The sequence below is a fragment of the Ochotona princeps genome, chromosome 1 (genome assembly GCF_030435755.1).
Source record: "Ochotona princeps isolate mOchPri1 chromosome 1, mOchPri1.hap1, whole genome shotgun sequence".
NCBI lineage: Eukaryota > Metazoa > Chordata > Mammalia > Lagomorpha > Ochotonidae > Ochotona > Ochotona princeps.
Genome location: NC_080832.1, coordinates 59,026,508 through 59,053,066, shown reverse-complemented (window position 1 = coordinate 59,053,066; position 26,559 = coordinate 59,026,508). Strand labels below are relative to the sequence as shown.

The 26,559-nt window shown below is 32.4% G+C and overlaps 1 protein-coding gene across 6 annotated transcripts in view; it reads left to right on the top strand.

Annotated features, from left to right (window-relative positions):
* Window positions 1-26,559, top strand: part of GRIK2 (glutamate ionotropic receptor kainate type subunit 2) — a 610,542-nt gene that overhangs the window by 478,788 nt on the left and 105,195 nt on the right. For all 6 annotated transcript variants that reach the window (XM_058660446.1, XM_058660434.1, XM_004580353.3 and 3 more), the window contains 2 exons: window positions 16,984-17,102; window positions 20,616-20,833. In XM_058660446.1, coding sequence (XP_058516429.1) covers window positions 16,984-17,102; window positions 20,616-20,833 — 337 coding nt within the window. The remainder of the gene's footprint in view (window positions 1-16,983; window positions 17,103-20,615; window positions 20,834-26,559) is intronic.

Here is a 26,559-nt window from a genome sequence, read left to right as displayed (position 1 = left end):
GCCAAACTAATTTGAGTGTGCCAATATATTTTCGAAGCAAGTGTCTACTGTTTGATTGCCATCTGCCTTCCACCCAATTGAATATGATCAGTGTAAAAATGTCGCAGCGTTATCTTTTGAGACAATTTCAGGAACAAAAAATTAAAGTTACTGTAAAAGGAAATGAGAAAGACAAAAATTAGCAACAGGATTAGAGAAATATTGAAAGTGCATATAAAAATGTAGATTCAATTATTGAATTTTCTGTCAATGACTGACATCACCTTTAAGCAATAAGTATATGCAGTCAAATAAAACTTTGTATTAGAGAAACAAGAGATGGAAAATTGAAATGGAGACTTTTTTTTCAATAAAGGAAGCAGATACAGATAACCGAAGGCAAATAAAGCAAAAAAAAAAAAAAAAAAAAAAAAAGAAGAAGAAAGAAAAAAAAACAATTGAAAGTTTTCTGAAACAAATTTCAAAAACCAAAAGGATTGCATGTAATTCCCTGGCTTTATGCATTTTAAATCAGAGGAAACAAGTGATTGAAAGATAGACAGTAATTCACATAATCAAAAGTATGAGGAGTTTAACTGGTCTCTCAAAAACCAAAAAGTCTTCGAAAGGTTCATAGCCAGACACATTAGTGCTTAGCACTATTTTTCCACAAATCATAAGTAACCTTGTATAGAAATTAGAATGCTCTCTTAAACTCATTTGGAATTATTAATGCATAAATATTCAAATTAAGAAAAGTTAATTATGTAATTCTCAGTAAATTGCTATAGGTGTCACACAGGGTATAATGCACCAGTAGTAAGAAATCATTGCTCTTGTCATCAATTTGTGAGAAGGGACTTTGATGGTAAATATTTTTTAGAATCCCTGTTGAAGTGTCCCAAATTATGAAACATACATTGATAATCATGATTATTATGATAATGTGCTAAAAATCCCTAAATAACGGTGTAGGAAGGATTGTTGCAAATGCTCTAACTACATGTACATAGTAACAAGGTGTTTCAGAATGTGTGGAAAATTTTTGGATGCTGAAGTAGGAAGATAGTCTATTTAAGAAAAATGAGATCATTTGGGATTTAGACAAAAAATATGTACTGCTAGAAGTTGGAACAGTATATTTGTTTAGTGAAACAGATAGTCGAGCTTAAGACGAAAAAATATTTTGAGAAATTAAAGAACTGATAGCTCAGAGAAACGAGCAGACACAGACGGACTTCTTGGCCTTCTTCCATGAACACATTTCTTTTATATTGGCTGGGGATAAGTAAAGCCATTCAAGTGAATCAAAAAAGCAGGGCAAAATGTGTCTTAGAATTGTGTAAAATATGCTCAGTGCCTTTTATGCAAAAATAGTAATGATGTATATGTGTCCAACGTGTATATCTATGTCTATTTGTTCTTGAAAGGATATTTGATGTACATGAATTAAATACATTTGCCTTGAACAAAAATCAAAATGTTTCTTAACTGTATTAAGAAACAACACTGTTCTTAACAATTACACTAATAATAATATTAACAATGAAGCAAAAATAATTCTTAATCATGTAAGAATTCTAATATAAAGAAGCATTGGCTGAAATAACTCATATATTTAGAAATAATAAAAATTTTGAGAATGCATATTGTGATATAAGCATTACATGCATTATATCACATATTGTATGCATATATCACATATTATATATGCATTATATGCATATATAAGCATTATGTAGGCTCTTATTTAATAATTAATTGAAATTATTTTAATAGCATATACTAAAACCCCTCTTGCATATACTTACAGAATTTGATCATTAGAGAAAATAACAAATTATTTGTAATATCTTATAAAAATAAAAACATTTAGTGAATAGGGCCAGTGGCATATTTTTTCCACATTAAAAAACAAATGCTTGATAATAACCTAATACATGAATTAATTATATGTGATCAATGGCTAATGAGTATTGATCAGTACTGTACAGATTTCAAGTGATTATGAAAGTTTCTTTGTTGCAAAAAATGTAACTTGTAAAGTCTATGATTTTCATTATAATTAACTTGATAAGCTTTATATTTTATGTGGAAAAATATAAAAATAAGGCATAGGTTAACTTGATGGACACCTAATTTATATTTCAATTGTAACTGATTTATTTAAGTCAATAGATACGTGTAGGGTATACATAATTATGGGATACTATGATTTTTGCATGTTTACATTGTGTAATATCTGAGAAGTGTACATGTATTCATCCTTAAGCATTTAGCATTTCTTTACAGGGAAAACATTCAAAACATTGTATCTCCAAGTTTTTTATGTAGAGGATTATAGAGTGAATTAACATCTGTTTTTATTGCATTGTGCTATGGCACCCCACAACTTCTTACTTTAATACCCCAAAATCAACCCTATTAAATAGGAGTTAATGATTACTAATATTTACCACCTACTAGGTTTACTATTTACTAACTACTTACTCCCCTAAATGCATTTTGAATGATCTTTCATTTAAATTATCTTTATTATTTTCCATGATATAGTGTCGTAGGAATAGGGATTCACCTCTTTCTCTCTCCCACGTCTCGTCTCTCCTTAGCTTTCCCTTCCCACTCTTCCCCCCATATTATTACAGTAGTGTAGTTCTCCAGCAACAGTTACAAGTTCAACATCCTGCTACCCTCATTCACAATGACATTATAGGTATGGACAAAGGCAGAAAATCTAGCATCATGTTATTAAAGTACATTTAATTGTTTTACTGTTTAGAAAATTTAAAAACGTATTTTCTCTTCTAATTGTCAGTGTATTTCAGTGGATTGAGTGAGATGAAAATTCACCGATAACTAATGTAACTTTAAAAGTATAAGATGTCCTTTTAAATGCTCATTTAGATGGTTAAAAATAAGTTCAAATGCTCCATTTTGCTTTCCTAATGCTAGGTTTTCTAATCTAGCCACACAGTTTGAGAAAATAGAGCTGTGTTCTTTGCCCACAAGCATACCAGATATTATATATGATGCAACTGGTCACAGAATCAGTGTTGATCTTTTACAAAAGTAGTCTTTTTACATATATTATTATTTACAAATATTCCTAAGAACAAACACCTTTATAGAGAGTGGAGGTAAGGAAATATGATAGAATTAAATAAACGTTGCTGTTTTAAAAATTGCCATAAGCTATTTTTTTCATAACCTAAGGGACTCCCAGGTTTTAAATTTAGTAAAATGCTTGAGCCATGGTTTTGACCAAATAAAACATGTGGTGAGCAGAGTTTGTCTCTTGTTCACAAAGCATGATGAATCATTATAATAATTGCAGATTCATAGTTAGAAAAGATTATTGCAATGCTAGTAGCCCTTATCTGATTTTACAAATTGATTTTTCTTATTGTAAATGACAAAAATGGAAGAGTATGTAGTAGGTTGAGTTTTGTGTAAGGTGGCGCAGATACCTTTCAATGTTCTGATAAACCTATTGATTTTTGATGAGATTCATTAAATAATTGGAAAGCAATCTGCCCTCTAAGTATTTCTCAATGTTTTAAATCTTCCATCCAAACCTTGGAACATTATCTATATTTTATTCACATATTAATAAAATAATTCAATGTAATGCTTCTTTTTCTGGTTTGGAGGAAGTTTTCCAAATATCATTATACTTCTGGTTAATAAAATAACATTGATAGATTTTTAGACCATCATTTTCACTTAAATTGGACAGGTATTTTACCCCTTTTTTTATAGTATACAGGAAAATCTTTGTGTTATATACTTCAACTACTAATTTTATTTTGTAAGGAATTTTTGAGTGCCATAGCCAAACCCCCAAAATATGAAATGTTAATTTACTCAGAGCCAGTTTGCTTTGTGTGGAAATAAAAGCTCTAAATATTTTACTGATTCATGCATTAATGCATGAAATAGTTTAGCTCCAGACAAGATCCACTTTAATTTTTACTTTGTTTTGGCCATATTTGTAAATTTAGCAACAAAATATATTTCTCCATTCTTAAATTGAGAAGGAAGCTAAGTAGATATGGATGTATCAACTCTGATTAAAATTAAGTATTATATACTTGATTTTTTTTTTGCTCTCTTCAACACATACCCGCTATGCACACAGATGTGTGACTAATAATTCTTCAAGTATCTCTACACTCTGTAAGAATTAATTTTTTATTTTACTTTTCACTGAGTTTATTTTATATGAATATGAAGCAGCTAACTACTGCAAACTTGTTCACAACTTACAAAAACTACTATATAAGTATGAAAATTGCTTTGTCTTTTGATGGGGACTCAGTTAACATGGAAGGTAGGAGGGGAAAAACCTGCATCTAGTAACATCAGAGCTTATTTGGGGGTGATTTAACAACAGAAGAAGGTAGGAGAAAGATTGAATGTCAATCAGAAAGTCGGAGCTCCAGCAAATCAGTTGTACTATAGCCTCTTGTCACATCCAAAATGAGGTGGCAGTAATATTTTAAAAGCTTTTGATTTACTGCCTAACATGGACAAATCAAATGTTCATTTGACAGTGGTTATAATATAATAGTATTTAATACAACATGGAAAAGTGGATTTTAAACATGTTTATTTTGGTTCAATTTTTTTAAGTTGATGCATAATTTTTACATGATACACTTTCCCATGAATGTGCTGAAGATCTCTAGTTTCTCTGCGTGTGCAAACATACTGCATCAGCAAAGGTAAACCTTAACACTTTGTCATTAAAATTTTGAATGCTAATTTAGTTTTCTAGTCCACTCAAATCTACATAACATTAAAAAATAGGTAACAAGCTTTCATTTGTACCCTGAAAAATGATAAACTTTCAAAGCTCTGCCAAAAGGCAAATTCATACATCTACACAGGTTTTCTATCACTATTTCAACATGAATATGTAAAGTAATGCATTTCAAATGCCTTATTTTTAAATGTTTAACAGTCTGCTTGTAATTTTAAGTCCTGTCAAGCTTAAGTAACTATTGTCTAATATCACTCTTTTGAGTACATAGTTTATAAATAAGGACATGTGTTTGAGTGAATAATGAAACCATTTGTTATCGATATTAGGAGGAATCCTTAATGATAATCCCTAGAGGGGAACCTTGTCACGCTACAAAATAAACAGCAGGAAGAGAAGATACCAGATAGTTACAGATGTCAGCCCTGATAATGGGAGACATCTCTCAGGAATCCTTTCTCATCTTTCTATTAGTTTAACAATCCCTATACCATATAAAATATTTTAATTTAGAAAAATAGTTATCTCAGAAACTGTAGTTAAGAGCTTTCATTGATATGTCTGTACGTTTTTTATGGCCAAAGTATTGAAGATGGTCAAAGTTGATGCTAGTGACAAACACATTTTTAAGTTTTCTCCGAATTTTGTATCAATTAATATGTAGAATTATTTCAGTGTTTCCAAGGAAGATGTTGACTAAGGACTTCAGAGTCTACCAGTTATTCTATTCATTAAGTTTTGTTTCAGGTCTTCTTAACACTTTAATGACTTATTTGATATAAAAGAGAAACTAAGCTATACTGGATGAATGATAGCCCTAGAAAAACATAACATTTTCTTTAAAGTGGAAAAAAATTCTGTGATTATAATACAAAGTATATAGATAATATTAGAATGTGTTTGTTTCTGATTCAGAATTTATTCTAGAAAAAACTCATTTGCAATAATTAGTGTAAACACTAAAATATTTACATAATTCAGGTATTAAATATTTTCTTCTACCTTACGTTACGTTTAACCCAAACGAAGCACTTATTCATAGAGTCTGCTCATTAAAAACCTTTTAAACAAGGGCACTATCATGTGCATTGCAAAAAATTCTTTGTTCTCTAAATGGAGTCACAACCTTTATGGTGAAAGTAAACTTGAGAAAAATAACTTGGTGTGACTCGTTGTAACTATAGAATTGAAAGAGAGAGAGTGAGAAAGCACGTGAAGGAAGTGAGGAAGAGGGGGTGAGAGAAAGAGACACACAGAGAGGAGAGAGGATGCCGTTAATTGTTAACCACAGCTGTTGGATCAGTACAATTATCAATGGAGTATATTTTTTTGCTGGGCATCAAATTTACTTATAAGAATGCTTGAAATCATCACTGTCCCCTCTCCCGCCACCCACACACACACACTCCCAACAAATACCAGGCAGACAGAACTCAATAGTAACGAAGCCACCACCAGTATATTAGATTGTCAGTAAAAGAAGTGGGATTTTTTTTAAAAAACAATATTTATGGCAGTAAAAAATGATAAGCGCTTTAAGCAACTATTACAGCTCCCGCTTCTTAGTGTAGGATTCCCAGATTGCTCCCCTGTCCCTGTCAGCACTCAGTATTTATGTGTACCTCTTTAATTCTTGCTCAAGGATTATGTTATCAACAATGATTACCAGTGGTGGGAAAGCTGTGCTTGAAAGGGCTGAATAATGGTGAAGACTCACTGCTCTCTGTGCACATTTAAAAGCTGCGCTTTCATTCACAGCCAAAATCCTGCTAACAGGGGTGGGTATTGTTGTGCCTCCTCTTCAGCTCCATGAAGAGACCTATTGTTTCCTTAGAATTTCTGTACTACCTCATTTTAATCACGTTGTTTTCTTCTTTTTAAAGAAAATATATCTTATGAAATAACGTTTATAGAATAGTCATAGATTTGATTCCAGCAATTACTCTTTTGAGCAGACTAAATCTTATGATGAGAGAAATAGAATGCTTATTTTTTTTACTTCTGTGCATTTATAAGTTGATAGTCGTATTTTATCATTCAGAGAAAGATATAACCATAAAATATAGAAATCATATAGTTCCGAGTACATTATGTTATGTTTGAATTTAAAGTTTCAGAATTTACTTCATCATTCGCTAGTATATGAAATAATCCTGCTCAAGATAGAGATCCCGAAATGGTCAGATTTCTGGGGCAAACAAGAAATTACTACAAATATGACTTTCCAAAGTTTCAAATACTTAAGCTGTCCATGTAACCTCATGGCATTTGCTTGATAACATGGAGACTGAAGAAAAGATAAGGCATATTAATATTTTCATGATGTGTAGAACGCTTCTATATTACACCCAAACAAAACTATGTGTCACCGATTAAAAAACCTTATTCTGATAATTATTCACCAAGAAAGCAGCTCAGTTCTGAATCTTGTATATCTGGAGATGTCACACTTGCTAATTAATGTCAAAGTGCTAAAAGATTTTTGTCTATGTAAATAGATTGTATAAAATAACATTATATATTGAGCACATTTATTTCAATCCTTCTTTTAATACCATAAGTGTTAATAAAATTAAAAGAGAATACGCACTTTCTTTAAGGAAAATTTTTTTTCCTGCTGTAACTGCAAGAGGCTTTAAATGATTCTTTATTCAGCAATAGACAGTAGTAGAGCACACAAGTGGAACAGGTTAAAATAAATATGGTAAATGGCTTGTCAAAAAATACATCACCTGACCAGCAAGCTATGGTTGAAAGTATAAATAAAATATTAATTAATGTAGTTAAATGGAATAATATTTCACCTGGAAGGAAAAGCAGTAAGGAATGTATAGACATATTAATGAATGCTATGCAAGATATTAATATGAATCATGTGTATATTTATTGCTTTTCTCAAATTTTTATTGTAAGATTTTTAAGAGCATAGTAGGCAATATATTGAGGTTGCTTTGCTTTCTAGCCCCAAAAGAGGATTAGAGTGGGTTGGGAATAATACTGATGTTTTGCATGCAGACTCTTTTTAAAAAATATTTTATTCATATAAAGTGAGTAAATTTCACAATTCAAAATGCAGATTTAGGAACATAGAGGAACTGAACTGCCATGCGCTCTTCTCCTTCCTTCATTCTTTCTTCATCATCTATTTTTATTTTATTTTGCACTTAAGCTTTTACCATGGATTCCAATTCATTTCTCAAACATAGGCAAACACTCTGTTAGGTAAATAACTCAACAGTTAGAAGGCAGAAAGGAAAGAAATAAAGCCTTTTGATCCCAGGAATGTAAACAATTGCTATATAAAACAGACAGTTCTGGAAATTTCAATCATGCTATTATGGGATATATTTTTTTCTCTCATTGTATTAACACAGATCAGGGAACACATATGATATTTGACTTCTTTGGTAATTGACTCATTTCCCTAAGCATTGTGGTTTTCGGTTGCATCCATTATATTGTAAAAAAGACAGGATCTCATTCTGTTTTGTGGCTGAGTAGTCTTCAATAGTGTAGTTATGCCAGATTTTCCTTATCCTGTCATCTATCAATGGGCATCTAGGATATATTCATATCTTAATTATTGTGTATTCACCTATAGTGAACATCAGTGTACAATTAATTGTCATATATACTGATTTACAGTATTAAAATCAAGGAACATGCCTAAGATGGGTGAAGAAGAGATTTGTACATAAGAGAATCAAAAGTCAGGGGAATCTGTTGCATTAAAAGTAATTAAAGTTTGGGGTAATATTATACCACTAAGAGGATTGTAAACTGGGAATGAAAGGGCAAATGTAAAATTATCTTAAAGAAAATTGATTTAATAAGCATAATTGATAGAAAGTGAAGAAAGGTGATTTGAATAAAGCTACACTTCTAGGATGAGGTGTTTGTAGGCAGCTAGAAAAATAGAATTGAAGTATTGGTGCCACTCAAGGAGGATTTAGCTATGCAGATTCTCAAGTAATTCAATATCAACAAAAAACTAGCAAATAAAGAGCAATAAAGTTAGCCTTACAGTGATATGGATCAAAACGGCCTCATGACAAATTTGTTGATGTCTCATTCCTAAGATATTAATTTGGAGTTTGCTGATGTTGTGTTTGATTTTGTTTTCCACATTGTCACTCTTTCTATTTGGCTATGTTTTGACATGGTGCTAATTAACCGGTATATTGTAATGTCCTTTACGTACTCTTTTATATGGGAAAATGAGTATGTGAATGACAGAAGATTTGTAAGACTTTGGTTGTGTTTAATGGAATCAATTATATTAAAATATTGTTTATATTTTATTCAATATTACATTTCTAAATTATAAATTTGTGTATCATTTTCCAGTTTATGTAATAATGCTTTCCAATTAGCCCCTTTATTACTTTCTTAATCATAGTTTAACTTCATCAAACTTCAAAACTTCACCACATCATTTTACATTATAAAGTATTTTTCATTTGAACATAAAAAGACTACACTATAGCCTTAATTAATATCCTGCTCATTAATGATTTGGAAGGTAACTAAAATTAACAACAGATGGGAAAATCATTAACTTAGAAATGAATTTTTCTTCTATTTAAGGAATGCAAAATAAAAAATTTCCAATGTAAGCATGTAGGACATGCTTTTGTATATACTTTATTAAAATAAATTTTATTTTTTGAAAAATTAAAGATAGTTCTGGATATATGCTTGTTGATAAATAACAAAATAGGACGAATATGGATGAAAACAATTGGTACAGAATAAATAGTATTTTAATTTCTGAAAAACATTGCTACTTAAGTTATATGAGTGCTTATCATGAATGATCACAGTGATAGTTTTCTAGTGAAGGAGATTGTTTAGAGTTAATTAACAAAATAAAAAGCAATCAATCACATAATAAAACCTAAAAGTGGCATATCTGTCAATTATAAGCAGGTTATGCCCATAAAGCAGTTTTTTGAAATTGGTTTCGTGTGTCAGTGATGCATGATACACTGTTGTTTTGTCTGCTATATAATTAATTTATGCTTAGGGAAGATGTGTCTATTTCTTAGACTTTAGTATCATTATGAAAAGTAACTGCATAAATTAACCCTTATGGATGCAAACTAATTTAGCAGATGTTTCCTTTTGGGAAACTGAATATTTCATACTGGTACTAAGAAGTGAAGTGGTTTGATATGGTTCAGTTTCAAAAGTTTTATGACATTAACTCTGTTGCTTATAGTAGCACATGAAACATTTTAGTTTCTGTTCTTTCTAAAAAGATTCATTTATTTTTACTTGAAAGGCAGAGTTATAGAAAGAGATGAGGCGACAGTGAGATATCTTCCGTCTGCAGCCTCACTCCCCAAACGGCTGCAATAGCTGGAGCTGGGCTGGTCTGAAGCCAAGAGCCAGGAACTTCTTCCAGGTCTCCCACTGGGTACCAGGGCCTTGGGAATTAGGCTATCTTCTGCAGCTTACCCAGGCAGAGTAGCAGAGTTGGATCAGGAGTGGAGCAGCCTGGGCTCTAACGCGTGTTTATATGGGATGCCGGCATATTCCCCTGCACTGGTGCCTTAAGGTTTCTTTTTGACATTTTAATCTTAAGATCAAAGTAAATTGAAAATAAGTGAGGTTGAAAAAAGTCTACAATAGTTTACACTGGAGTTTTTCTTCCCTTTTTTTTCTTTATAATATTGAGTAAAATTCATTTAATTTTGTGGCTGCACTGTGGTGTAGCAGATTAAGGCACCACTTATTATTCTGTTTCTGATCCATGCTAATGCTCCTAAGAAAGTAGCAGAAAATATCCCACATTCTTGGCCAATGACATCCATGTATGGGAATAGGACGAAGTTCCCAGCTCTTGACATTAACTGTCCAGCCAAGGCAGTTGACATTGTTTGAGGAGTGAATTAGTGCATAGGAAATCTTTTCTGTATCACTCTGCTTTTCAAATTTTTTTTCAAGAAATTATGTTTCTTCAGAAAAGACATGTAATCACTTGTTCTTAGCATTTATTTATGAAATCCAAGAGAGAGTTGTTCCTGACAGAATAAAAAGAAGCAACATTCTATTTCTTTTGTAAAACAGAATACAGGTGATAATTGTAAGGTATAGAATAAAGATAATATACTAAAAACTGTTTGGATTTCAGATGAATTTTCACATTCCTTACAAATATCATACTTCTTAACATATACTTATTTTAATATTTGAAATATTTTTAAGTTTGATATGGTGATGAATGAAAAGCAGCATTCTTTCCAGAATACTTTTGATTAAAATCAGATGTTTTTTAACACACTTTTTAACTGAAACATGGCTTTTCTGTAGCATTTGTGAATCTTTTATTTTGATATCACAACCTTTCTGAAAAACGGCTAAATTTTATAATTTATTCATTTAATGACAGAAATTTACACAGAAATATTTTATATTGATGAAATCACAAAACATAAAAAGTCTTAATTTTTTTTTTATTTAAATGATTGAGAGACAAAAATAAACTGTCAGATGGAAATGTTTCATCTGGTGGTTCACTCCTCAGATGCCTGCAAAGTTGAGGTTGCCCTATGCTGAAGCCAAGGTCAAGGACTTAATATGTTTCCTACGTTGGTACAAGGGACCCAAGCACTTCAACTATCACTTATTGCCTGAAGTGTTTACATTAGTGGCATGCTGAGTTTGTATGTGGAGAAGGGGGAAAAACCATGGTTTTCTATAAGGGATGTAAATATCCCAAGTGGTCTCCTAACCACTGTGCCAAAGCCCTATAGCGAATCTTAATTTTTGAATGTAATTTGGTTATAAAAGACGTATCTGGCCAAAAGTGATTACAATCAGGTGTATTCTCCTCTTAGTGGATATGGAGCAATTTTTTAAAGATTTATTTATTTTTATTGGAAAGGCAGATATACAGAGAGGAGGAGAGACAGAAAGGAATATCTTCTGTCCAATGGTTCACTCCCCTGGCGGCTGCAACGACCAGAGCTGAGCCAATCCGAAGCCAGGAGCCAGAAACTTCTTCCGGGACTCCCACACGGGTGCAGGGTCCCAAGTCTTTGGGCTGTCCTTGACTGCTTTCCCAGGCCACAAGCAGGGAGCTGGATGGGAAGCAGGGCTGGAGGGATTAAAACGGCCACCCATATGGGATCCTGACACGTTCAAGGCGAAGACTTTAACCACTACGCTATTGTGCCAGGCCTGGAGCAATTTCTTTTTAATTATACAGTAGAAAAACAGAAATAGAGTCTATCAACGGGAAGTGAGTTGTATCACAAGAATTTCCTGTTCTTTTTTTCATAGTACATGGTAAAGGTTTAAGTACTGACTGGATTCATGGTGATCAGAATGTAGGGACTTGCTCACAGAAAAGCTCAGGGTATGCTTGTCTCCAAGTCTTGTGTATATTTGGGCATGTGTATAATCTAGATCACTTCTGCAATTCATATGACAGTCTAGTTAACTTTGGTTTATAGTTGAAAGATATAAGACATATTATTGGTTTTATAAAGGAACTTAAAAATTTCATGGAAATTCACGTTTTAGACCTATTTTCTGTGAAGTTTTTGAAGGTCCTAAATATCTCAGTTTTAGTAGTGTATTATTTAAATATAGCTAATCTTGAGCTTGTTAGTCATTTCATGCCTTGTTTTAAAACTTTAATTTGTAAATATTAAACTTCAAAATGTTTCTAAAGTCAAAAGGAAACAAAAACGATCACTTTTAAAAGTGATCGTAGTTGGGCCAGTCCTGTGATGTGACCGATTAAACCTCTGCTTACGGCCTTGGCATCCGTACGGACAGTTACATGTCCAGACTGTTCCAGTTCCCATCCAGCTCCCTGATGATAGTCTGGTAAACTGTCAGAGAATGACTCAAGAACCTGGCCCCCTGCACTCTCAGAGGGGACCCAGAGGAAGCCTCTGGATCCTGGTTTTGGATTGGTTAAGCTCCATTGTGTTTGTTTGGGGAGTGAATTACTGGATGGAGGAACTCTGTGTTTCTCCTTCTCTCTGTAACTCTGCATTTCAAATAAAAATTAAATTAGTACTTATTTAAAAAATAGTCAGATGAGAAAGAACAAATAAAAATATTGACAGTACTTTGACAGCCAAAGACTCATCTTCCTAAATTATAATGGTTCTTTACAAATCAGTGGTCTTTTGTCATATGCAGAGTTTTAAAGGGAAATTCAGAAATTTTATGCAAAATGGATTTTAAAGGAAAGAATTTGAAATTGGATTTTAAAAGAAATATTTTTATCAGAATAAACATTTCTTCTGATTATGTTTTCCATGAATTAACAAAAATTAAAAAGATATTATGTTCACTCTCATTTGAAAGGCAGAAACACACAGATGTGTATATAACTTCCATCCATCGACTCACTTAAAAATATCCACAACATCCAGGGCTGGGTTTCCCATACAGCTGATAAGGACTGCAGTATTTGAAGCATAACCCACCTGTTGCGTCCCAGAATGCACTTAGCAGAAAACTACCTGCATTGGAAGTGGAGGAATGCCCAAATAAAGGACTCTGATATGGGGGTGTGATCCTTCCATAGTGTACCAAACACCAAACCTGTCAGACTCTTCTGAGCCCTCATATGAGGCTGCAGTATAGATCTTCCAGTCTTAAATCTGCTGTCACTACACTATCACTCTGCTAGGCACTGCAGTGTATGGTGAATCAGAGAATAGTGTGAAGACCCATTTCACAAGAGCTCCACAGAAACTACAGAAACAGAATTCATACATGAGGCCTTGATAGGGGAGTTGAAACAATAGGAAATAAATACATATTTGTGGTAAAAGTAACTCTAATAAGTTTTAGAAAAGAACAAAAGCCAGTTGTGTGAATCAAATGAAATGACAGAGGACCTTTAATTTTGTAGCAGTTGAATTTAAAAAAATGAGACAATAATTAGTCTACTTCATGATTTTGAATATATTGAGAAATATTAAACAATGAATTACATATTTTAAAATACCAAGGCAGAGGACATTAAGCCTAACTCAGTAGCTAGAATTTCATTGGTTCTAGAAAAATGGATGTAGTGTGGTATAAATTGAAACTCTCACTTCCCTTGCATAGCATCACTCACCCATCCACACATATTATGGGATCCATTAAAGAATGTGTTTTAAAACTCAAGGACCAATGGAACTCTGAGAAAAAAATACTGTCTCATTTGCTATGTCGCACATTTTCCACTATCTTGTGTTAGGTTTTTTTTTTTTCTCTGTATTCTAGCCCATATCTAGTCCCACGGGGAAGTCTTTGAGGCTGAACACATTGGTAGAGCTGCCATCTCCTATGACAACCATTCCTTTCTTCTGGAGAGACTCCTAAAGGTTCTAATGCTGGGTTTTTCTTTCTTTTTAAACTTTTTTTTTTGATTACTTTAGATAAATGATTTTAAAGGTATAGGAATTTTCACCCCACGTTCCCTTCTCTCTCCCCATTTTCCCTTCCACCACTCTGCCCACCCTCCAAATTATTACAATAGTATAATCCTTAAACAGTTACAAGTCCATCATTCTTCTGTTTAAATGTATCATGACATTGTAGATTTAGACAGCAGTATGAAGTCCAGCATTCTAGTGTCAAGGCATGTTTAACGTTTTCATTTAGAGTGCTGCTTTCATTCTGTGTTAGAGACGCATACTGCCACATATCTTCACTTCTTTGGATGCTGGTCTCCATTTTATAGTTCATCTATTAGAATATTTGTATATGCATGTTTACCCATTTATATATTTATTTGCTTATTATTTTACATGAATGTTTTCTTCTATCAGACAGAACATGATATATGTCCTTTGGGGATCGGCTTATTTCACTGAGTATAATTGTCTCCAGTTGGGTTCATTTCATTGCAAATGATGGAATTTCATTTTTTTAGTGGCTGAGTAGTATCTCATGGAGTAGATGTACCACCAGTTTGGTATCCATTCCTTCTTCAATGGGAATCTGGGTTGTCTCCATGTCTTTATTATTCTGGATTGTGCTGGTATAAATTTAGATTGCAGGTCACTTTCTCATGCACAGATTTTATTTCCTTTGGATATAATCCCAGGACTGGGATAGCTGTCTCACACAGTAGATCAGTGATCAGTTATCTTAGCACTCTTTTTAGTGACTTCCAGAGTGTTTGTACTAGACTACACTCCCATCAAGAGTGATGTTTCGTACCTTTCTCCCACACTTATGCCAGCAGGTGTTGTTAGTAGATTTCTGACTATAGGCCAATTTCACTGGACTTGGGAGGAAATTCAGTAGTTTTTATTTTTATTGCTAGAAGCTAATGAGTCTGAGTATTTCGTTTTTCATATATGTGTTAGACATTTCTATTTATCTTTTGGAAAATATCTGCTCATTTCTTTCACCCATTTCTTCAAAGGAATGTTTTCCTGCTGCTGAGTTTCTGAAGCTTTCTGTAAATCTAGGATATTAGTCCCCTATCTGTTAGTGTGCAAAGATTCTCCCCCATTCTATTGATTACTTCTCTGTGTTGATTGTTTTCTTTGCTACTGCTGTACAGAAGCTTCTTAGTTTGCTGTAGTCCCATGTGTTTATTTTGGCTTCAGCAGCTGTGGTTTTGGTGACTTTTTAAAGAAGTCTTTGCCTACACCTCTTAGTGAATGCTGTCTGTATTTTCCTCTTATAGTTTGAACTCGTATATTCTGACTACACTTTTTCAACGTTAATTCCTACATAGTTCCTGTTTTTGAGGTAGGGAAATAAGATCACACACAGGTGAAGAATGGAGATGTATAGTCTAAATACAGATTTTAACCTAGTTAAAATCTCATGGACATTCTTTTATTTTTAGGTAGTTAATTAAAATAATATTTTCAAACAAAACACTTTGTATGAAGATAATACTAAAATTTTGAAACTTGGAATTGCATTTTAAGAATGTGTATAAACTGATCTTCTTGATGTTAAAGTATGAGGTAAATTTAAACAGAAATAAAATATCTACAACCAAAGATACATCTTTGCTCAGAAACAACTAATCAGAGCAGAATGTTTAATTGCTATGCAATCAACCTTCCTTATCAGAGTGTCATTTTTATTTAGAGACCAAACAAAATGCTTCTTTGTTTGTCAAGGATAGGCTATTAAAATAAGAGTGTTCTAAAATTGCATAAGAAAGATGAAAATGCCTTGTTTGATCTCCTGAATTTTAATATGTCAGAAAGATTATTGTGGGGAAAATTAGGCTTTCTGAAGTGACAGATACATTATTGAAATGACTTTGATTGAATGCAAGTTTTTTTTTCATGCGTTCATACAGGACACATATAGTAATTTGGTTTAAAGGAAGAGTGGCTTTAACATTTGAGATACTGGGAAACATTTAGTAATTATACAAGGAATATTTAATTATGAGTTTGTGAATAGTTTCATTAAGCGATAAGTATATCAAGAGTATATTTAGCACAAATTAATTTGTGTAGAGTTGACAATTTAAAAAGTCCTCACTTTGAGAGATGTTATCAACTTATCTCAAAATTAGGTATGATTTTCTTTCTTAAAAGTGTTTCAAATGAATTATAAATTTAAAACCAATTGATAAATTAAAACAAGTGGTCTTGATATGTATACTTATTCTAACACTGCTTATTTTGAGGATATTAGCATAAGTCCTCCATTCAAAAATAGTAATTGGAGTATATCCTAGAATTCAGTGGATTCTGGAGGTTTTATAACTTTAGAGCTGAGTTTTTTACACATAAAAATATAGACTTTTATAAATACATACTATTTTCTTAAACATGTAATTATACATTATTTTCATCTCTATTACTTCGGTGATTCTGTTAAAAAAAAAAATGTAACCTAAATTCTCAGGGTTGATTTTTTTCCCTGAAAAATTTCCACTGTCTCAAGAATCTTCATTTTATAACTGAATTTCTCTTTCGTCTTAATTGATTTTTGGCTTTTATTAAAAGATTCAGTAGAACATGAAATATTTTTTTAAAAATCCAAAATTTGTTGATATACAGACTTTCCTATCACTAGTAATGCTTAGTGAAAAAAATGCATAGATGTTGTCTTAAATGGAGACTGGATTTCAAAATACTGTATTCGTTGTCATGCAAAATGAAACCTTTTTTATAAAGATGTCTATTTCTGGTTTCTGTTTAACCTGACCTTTCTTTTTGTTTCTTTTGCAGCAAAAGTACTGGATAGAATTTCTTCTCACTGCAATTTAAATATATTCTTTTCTCTGTCAATTACCACAGGTTTAGTCCCTATGAGTGGTATAATCCACACCCTTGCAATCCTGACTCAGATGTGGTGGAAAACAATTTTACCTTGCTAAATAGTTTCTGGTTTGGAGTTGGAGCTCTCATGCAGCAAGGTATACGATTCAGCCTGCTATTTCCCTTGGGCACCATATCCCACTCTTTGCTGGGGGTGACAGCTCTTGCTGGCACAAGTCGCTTGCATGGGTGCCTCTGTGCATGTAACCATAATCCAGCTTTTCCATCTACCTAATGCATTTAGAACCTTCTCAAATCCCATTCAAGAGAGATTCTGAGAAAACAATTAGCTTTTGCTAAACATACGGTGTACTCATCTTTTTTTTTTTACTTAACTCACAGTAGGTACATTGTTTCATAGATAACCAAGCTAACCTGATCCATTAGCTAGAAGCTGCATTTAAAGTACTACTAAAAATTACATCTCCTTGAGACAAGAATACAGTGTAATGCTCCTGTTTCCTGCCTCATTCTGATGTAAAAATATCTCCTTACTTATACCAATTTTTGATGATAGATGCATTTGCATTGCATGATTAGTAAGTATACTGCATATAAATTTGTAAAATTAAAATATTAAATTATCTAAAGATAATTTCAAGTAAAATATTAGCTGCTTCTGATAGTATTTAATAATGTAAAATTTTGCCTGCTCAGAAGTGCATGCAAAAATACTTTTATGTAATTATTTCAAACTTATAATATAAATGTTAAAGTTTATTCCTTAGACAATGATGTAATACATGCAGAAATATGTCTTAATACATTTTGTAACTGAATTTATTATTTTAATGTTAATTCTTCCAAGCAGAATTTTAATATTATTTCTTTTATTAGGCTTTGAATATATTAATAGAGTTCAGTAAGTTAATGTAGAAGATTCATTAAAAGATTCTATTAACCAAAGGGTAATACTATTTTATGCATGTAATACTCTTAAGTTTTACAGTTAGCAAATAACAAGATATTCTAAAGTGACATATTTGACAAGAAATGGATTAAGAAAAAATGTTCCTTCAGAATCACCACACCTACCATAAATGTTTATTACTATAAAGTTTATTGATGTATTTATTATCCACTACAAAATCATTCATTTGAAAATTGCATCAGATACTTAAAGGTGTGAAAACTGTTAACTATAAAATGTTTTAAATGTCTTTTTGCTATTTTGCATGCTTAATATTATGCACAAATTCATCAATTCATTACTGTTCTATTTACAAACTATTTCCTAAGATGAGAATAAAAACTATATGTAAAAATAAAAATAGTTTACCCATAAATAATGTTTAACATATGCCATATTCAAGGTCTACTAAGCTGTAATACCTTTTCCATTAAGCACATGTTATATGGACTAATCTAAGTTTGTGGTATCTCTAAGTATTTCTAAAATGAAAAATCCACTAGCTGTTTCTCTTTCTTACATTTTCAGTCCCAGTTTTGTTTTCTCATAGGCTCACTCTACACTTGGAAGATAATAATGGAGTTATTTCAAAACAAAGTGAAAAGCAATTGCATGGGGAAAGTTAGCATCCAGTACTACAATTCAGCATGGCAGAGAGTTAGTTACTTGCTAATAACTAACCTTAATATTCTGAAAAAAAATCCTTATAATAGAGGTTTGACCATAGCACAGAACTTTTTAACCACTCTGAAAAATATCATATCCATTAAAAAAAAACTTTATCCCCTAAATACTTTGAGGTCTTTGAGAATTTTCATATCTATAAAATGAGCATATTATCAGTGGTTCTAGAAATTTAAAATAAGGCTCTCTGTGATAACTCTGAGTATGAAAATCTAAGCAAACAAAAATTCAAATATACATTTGCTTTGCCACATAACTACTTCACTGCTGGTGGATACATGAAAGAGGAACCCATAGTACTCTGATTGATGCCCAGCTCCCCAGGAATTAGTGGGATGTAGTGCTGGACATGACGTTACCTTGAGTACATGACAGTCATCCCCTAACCAGGCTCTGAATTATAATTCCAGGAGGTACTCGCTTTAAGTCTTGGGTAAGGTATGAACTTGTGGTAATTGGGCATTTTTGGTCAAATGTTTCCAATATTCTTTTCTTTCCCAGTCTTGTTTGACTTTATTGGTGGTGTTGTCTAAAAACAAAACACAAAAACTACAAAAAATACCAGTTAAAAATGCAGCCAAAGCTGCCGAACATCTTGGGAATACTTTAGTGTTTCAGTGTCCGAGTGTGTGTCTGACAGGGCCTAGGAGCAACTCCATGAGAAAGGTACTGTTCTGTTTTTTCCCTTACAGAGTGGTAGGCAGAGTCTGGAGCTGGAGTTGGCTGTCATGTCCAAGTTGATCAGCTTTTAAAATTTTATTGTTTGCCATTAGAAGGGTAAGATGAACTGTAATGTAAGATGGGCTGTTCTAAAACACTGTAGTTGTGAAATCACTTATTTTTCAATGTTAACATGGCTGTGTAATTTTTCACCTTATGTGAAGAAGATGTGTCAGTCTACTGCATCATTGATTATATAAAAGCTATCCTGGCAATGAAAACAAACCAAAAAAAGTCCTTATTTCCTTAAGTCCATTTTACTGATCCCTGTTAGAAATTTTAGTAGTTTATAGCTTATGGTTTTCTGATGATAGAGTCGAAATGATTAAAACTGGATGGAAATATGTTACATATATCGCTCCACAAAATTAGTTTGCTTTTCTTTAAAAAAAAATTCCACCTTTTTCAATATATCTTCAGCAGTTAGGACTACAAATAATGTCAGAAATCTATAAATAAATTTTAAATGGTAACTGAAGAAATTTTAAAGTTGCTAGGGTTTATTTTATGAGCAAATTGAATTAAAATTAATAATAACAGTAAATTATAATTCCTATCTTATTGTATTACTAATATCATGAGCAGGCAACTCCAGCCATACACAGTTATATGTTTATGAAATATTTATATGTGTATAAAATGCAATTTTTGATAACTCACTTATTCTGCTTCTAGTTTCCATAGTGATGGGAGATATTTTCTATACACATGGAAATTATTTACTACCTTACTTTAAAATAAATATTGGACTAAAAGCACAATGTTATTTCAAGAAATGTGGATAGTTGAAATAATTTTTTTATTATAAAGCATTACATTGTAACTGGCAAGACAGACAAAATATCTGAGCTACATGGATTTGAAAACTGAAAGTTCATGTGAAAATGCCTGAAAAATGAATCTGAATGTTTATTAAATTGTTTCTTCTGCAACCCACATATCTAACAAGAATAAAAAACTCCACATGTAGTTTATAAACTGAAAAAGAGGTTTTCTCTTTTCTGGTGCTATTTTAATTGAATTTTCTCTCATTAATATTTTAACTGACACATTGCACCATCTCAGATAGATCGTTTGTCTCCTGTCACTATATTTTTAACACACTGTCCTAAGAGATTGTTATCTGATATTAACCTCTGCTGTCCCACTGGTTGTGGCTTGCTTTCTAAGGTAATATTTTATATAGATGGATTAAGCAGTTATCACAAAGTGATTCCAGTCTACCATTGTGACGAAAAGTATATGATTGCTGATCAAATTCTCTGTATCCGTTTCACCTTTCCCCAATCTCTGTTAGGTTCTGAGCTCATGCCCAAAGCGCTATCCACCAGGATAGTGGGAGGCATTTGGTGGTTTTTCACACTTATCATCATTTCTTCGTATACTGCTAATTTAGCAGCCTTTCTGACAGTGGAACGAATGGAATCCCCTATTGATTCTGCTGATGATTTAGCTAAACAAACCAAGATAGAATACGGAGCCGTAGAAGATGGAGCTACCATGACTTTTTTCAAGGTAAGCTCTAATGATTGACTACAACTTAAATATTACAATGATAGAGCACAAAGAAACATTTCTGATGTATGTCAGCACTTAGCAATACCATTACTTGTGCTGCAAAATCAACAGCAGCTACCTCAAGATGTGGCATGGTTTACAATTAAAGTTATTCCCATGAAGATAAATAGGAGAACCAACTGAAAGGTAATATCTTTTTTATTTTTCCTGTAAAATTTTATATTTGATTGGAAAAAAATGTATTGAGACTGAATAGCAATAGATTGAGACTCCACAAAAGCAAAGTAATTGTATTTAGGATTGTTTCCTGAACATACATTTCTTTTTGTTGAGATGAGACATTGTTCAATGTTTAAGGAAGGAAGAAGAAACTGTTCTTACTGTCTGTACAATCTATCTAATATTGTGTGAGGCATGGAGTCTGACATGGGCCGCTCATGTGAATTCACAGTGGTTTCCCGAGGAAATATTCCCAGTTCATAAATCTGCATGGGAAATGTGCTTATAGTAAATTTTGATATACATTGCCTTTCGCTCCTTTCTTCTCTCTTCTACTCTGGCTTATCTCTTTGTGCCAAAAAAAGACCAGAAAGGAAAATACCACTTTAAAAAGAGTCAATATATTTTCGCCATTTCTTTTTTATCTTATCAAGTATTTTTAGATGCTTTGTAGGTTGGTCAAATTTTTTAGCATTGGTATTTCCTGTTAGTGTTCATAGAAATGCAACTGGCTGTTCAAATGTTCCATAGACATGGTAGATCCTTTTTAGAGTATAATTGCCTCAGGTTATAAAATAAACTCTTGGTGTCAAGCGTAGTTCAAGTGCCTTTTGAACACCAGAAACTGCACTGCTCAATGGACATCCTATAGCTGAAGAAATGCAGTTCTCACATAAATTGGAATCAGAAGAACAAATCGCCAGAAATGGAATCTGACTTAAAGCAGCAACTTTCCAAAACTATGTACCTTGTAAAATAAATTCATATGAAATCAAGTCAGGTTTTTCTAGAGTTCTAGAGGATGTCAAAACTCAAAGAATAGTATCAATTGAAGTTAAATCAAAACTTTAAAATTTATTTTAAAGTTGATTTCATATATGCCTAGAATAAAGAGCAGATGTGTGCTTTACATTTAATAAGAGGCTATTGTTATTTAATCAAATTTATTTACAAACCAAAGGTGAAAAACGCATTTTGTTCCAGCAGTTTGTATTTGGTTATACTAATGAAAATGAGTTTATTTACCTAACAGAATATTTATATTTATTAGAGATTGTTTTTCTTACAAAAGTATTTCTTGGGTTTGCTTTCCTTCCTTTTTTTTCTCTCTTAGAAATAAAGTGTTAAAATAACTGAATACATTTGTCAATATGTTTTGTCTAGAATATGCAGAGATTATGAATAACTTAAATTGGAGTATGCAATCAATAAGTTCAGTTAGTAAAATAAAGAGATAAAGAACCTAATATAGCAATTTGCTGCCACAGAATTGCTCATTAGTGCTTCACGAATGTTTCGCGTTTTTAATTTCATTTTTAATTTACAGATAACTCAAATATTTTGTTCAAAGCACTAATGTACCAAGAACAAACTTAATGTGCAGAAAATCAATTCCGAAATGAATTTGCTTTTATAATTTCTTTATTTTTAATTATTTTTCTTCATCTTGATGTCTCCAATCCTTTTTTTTTTGAGTTGTTTTCTGTTGTGTCATTTTTGCCTATCTTCTCTTTTCGTTCCTACTAAGTTTTCTGGTTCTTTCACATCTTGTTTTCTCTTTTGCACACAAGGGTACCTTATTGCCTGGGAGAAATTGGAAATGAAGTAACTTTCTGTTTCTAACGTTATCAAATTTTTGGAAGTGAAGCCTTCTGGAGATTACATTAAGTCACAATAAAAATCACACCGAAATAATTATTAAGTTGACAATTGCTTTGTGTTGTTAACTTGATTACTTGCTGAATTTCTATTGTTGAAATTCAGATAAACAATTAGAACTTGCAATATTGTATTAAGTGATGATTTTTCTTTAATTATGTCATTGTAGCAAGAAAAAATATGATTTGTTAAATAATGTATATTAGCCATAGTAAGAATTAAAACCAAAAAATCTTCAATAATCTAGAATTCAAGCAAAACATGCTTAGTTTTAATCTGCACAACAAAACAGGGAGGATTGAGAGTAAACTATTTAAGTCTGATGCCATCCTTTTATTTAAAAAATTATTACATTATTATAAATATTATTGTATTTTTTTAACAGCCACACAAAGACTCCAGGAAACACCTTTAGGCATTGAGTTGTAAAAGAATTTTTACCTTGTTTTTACTAATTTAACAAGACCTTGCTGTTAAGTAATTGATTTGGAGTGCTCAAATTCAGAAAATTATTAGTGTGATCTATTGATTTACTAAGAGCAAAACTAGTTGGCTCAGGGATATGACCATGAAATGGGGGAAACATCACCCTTGCAGCATCCCAGGGTTCTTCTACAACACTGAGTATGTCACTTTCCAAACAGTATGCTTGCTTTATTCATTAAACTCAAGTCCTCAGAAAGGTCTCTTCTTTTTCTCTATTACACTCTGTATGTATACAGATTGAATGTATTATCCCTAGGAAAGAATGTGAAACCATGACATACAAAACTACTAAAAATCAATAAGATAGTTTTAAGTGTTAATTCCTGGACTACAGAAAACTGAAATCACCAAATGTTCCTGAATCAGGGTACATAATACAATAGGTGAAGGATCAGGAATTTTATTGAGAAAAAAATGAGAGACTTCAAACAATCTCGTTGGATTCTAGGAATGTAGTGTCTGTCTTACTAATACATTGCACAACACAAAGATGGGTGTTCAGGATATCTATGTCATTTAGTTGCCAGAATAATATTGCTTAACAAATTACCAAAATTTTATTTACTTTAGAAGTCAGCTGTCTTCCTGAAAACTTAGGAGCCAGGAGCTCCTAATTACTCGACAGTAATGTACTATCTTCCTAGCCATTGTAAGACAAGATTGAAACACTATTTTCAACTACATTCACAGATTCCCACTTTCTCAGCTGCTTTTACTGCTTCACAGTTGCCTGCTTTTTGTTTCCCAAATCAGTCCAACACATGTAGATTTTCTTTATGCCAGCATTCCACTGATTTTCCTTAATCCCATACAATTATTCACTGACAAAATATTGTTCATTGGCCTAAGTCTCATGGCAGAGGTTTTTAGGTTTTGGTAGAGGGTGTGATAGATATGTGATTACATAAAAAAAAAAGTAAAAACATGTTTCAAAATCTGTAATCCTGTACAGCATTCCTAATAGTTAATTCATTTGCAAATTCAGTGATGAAGTTACTAATGATGACAAGTGAATTTCTCCATGTAGAGCAAAAAATTTAACCATTTGGTGACTAGCAACCAAGGGGCCTGTCTACCCTCCCTCCTTTCTTCCCCTCTTTCTCTCTTGCTCGCCTTTCCTTGTCTCTCTTCGTTCCCTTTCTTTCTTCTTTCCATTGCCTCCCCCTTCTCTTATTTTCTGCTTTTCTGTCTTTTCTTTCTTACTTATGTCTTCTCACTTTAGAGGAACTGAAAGTACTTCCTAAATATCAGTTCATTGATCTTTACAGTAACCTCTAAGGAAAGTAGGAAGAAATTATCGTTACAGTCTTCTAAAAGATGAGCAAGCTGGACCACAGAGAGGTTAAGTGTCTTATTAATTAAGAAATCCATAGCCAAGGGGTTCATGATATCACAATACAAAGAGTGTCAAAATAGTGTCACAGCCATGCTTATTCAGAAGAATTAAGAGCATTGGGTGCATTGGTCATTTTGACTCCCCCAATGACTTCAACTGTTTGATCATCTTAATTTTCTGAAATATTTGCTGTAAGCCAATGAATAGACACTGGTGCAATATATTCTTTGTTTAGTCTGGCACTTATTCTGACCTTAACACAGTTATCCTCTCAAGTTAGATTGTGCTGGGGTGATAGTAAAGGTCTTGGGGCATGACTTGCTAGTGTGGTTTGTTCAGATGACTTCATTATTTTGAGAACTTATGGTATTTTGTTGTTAAACACTAGTAGAACAAGTTCTTTTCAATTCAGGGCTAGAATGTAAAAGTTGAATATTATATGTACTGAATAAATAGACTGAAAAGCATACAATATTAATTAGACATCACAGCTGACATTTTGTTATTTGCAAAAATGGTTTTTGAAGGCTGTTTTTGTTTCATACAGTGCTCGCAATGCAAGGATAGCATAATTATTCTGAAGACATAAATGCATTACAAGAGTAAATTCATATTAACAAGTGTTTTCTAAGATAAATGTCTATACTGCCATATTGTTGGTGAAACACTCTGAAAGTAACATTTATCACTTACCAAAAAAAAAAAAAAACACCAAGATAATTTTGAAAGATGTAGGGGTCAGGCTTTTGTCACAGTGGTTAAGAGACTGATTGGATTATAGCATCCTTGACTGAAAAGCCTGGCTTCCTATTATGCCTTTGATAAGCTCCCAATTCCAGCATCCTGGTCATGTGCATCCTGAGTGATGGCTTAAACATTTTGCTCCTCAATGCACATCGGAAATGCAAAGAATTTCTGAGCATTTGAAAAGTGGATCTGAAGATGAAAATTCTTCCAAATAAAGCTACGTTTTCAAAAAAAATAAAGTTACATTTCAATTTTAGACATACTTCTTGTCCAGGTCTTATTTTCTAAATATGTTCCATTAACAGATTTGTAATTACATATGGAAAATAAAAATTGGATTGTGTCTTAAGCATTCACATATTTATCATTATATGGATTCCTTTTTCTTTTGTCTTTTTTGAGAACTATGTAGTTATTTGTTTGAATGCCAGCGGTAAAGAGAGTAGGATGGCACAGAGAGAATTTTCATCTTCGGGTCACCACAAATGGTAACATCAGGTGGGGCTGGAGCAGTTTGAAGCCAGGAGTCCGGGCCCTTGTTCTGGAGTTACCACATGGATGCAGGAACCCAAGATTTCCAAGGTGCATTAATAGTGGAGCAGCTGTAGCTCCAACTGACACCCATATGAAATGCAGGGCTTCAAAGCAGCAGTTTTCTTATGTCACAGAGCAGGCCCCACTATTTTACAGCTTGTAATCATTTTGTATCACAAGGAAATCATTAAATATGACAATTAGAGATTATTTTAAATTATTTATTTATAGAAAGGAAACATTTATATAAATAAATATATTCATGTATTCAATGTACAGAGTTTAAAAACATATTTCCCTCCCATCTTGCCTCCCCCTCTTACACCTGTCTTCCTCCTTTCCTTCTTGACCTTTTTTTAATTTGCAATTACATGCTTCCAGTTTATTTTATAATTACCAAGTTAACACACTACTAAATATTCAACAAGTAGCAGCTAAATTCTTTGTAGTATTTCAAAATTTATTAAACATTTGTACTTAGAAGTATTTCATTATGTATTTAGGTATTATTAGCTTGACATATGGCTGTTTCCAGGTCATTTTTATTTATGTAGAATAAAATTAACAGTGTTGATATATTATTTTCTCTTCAATAATTGAGGATAAAATGTTATATTTCAATTTTGAGTCTCACATGAATGATATTGTTTCTGAACCTAGCAAAGTATTTCAAAATGAAATATTAACATGAACATAGATATCTAATCATGAATGGTTTGTGAATATACAATATGATATTCCA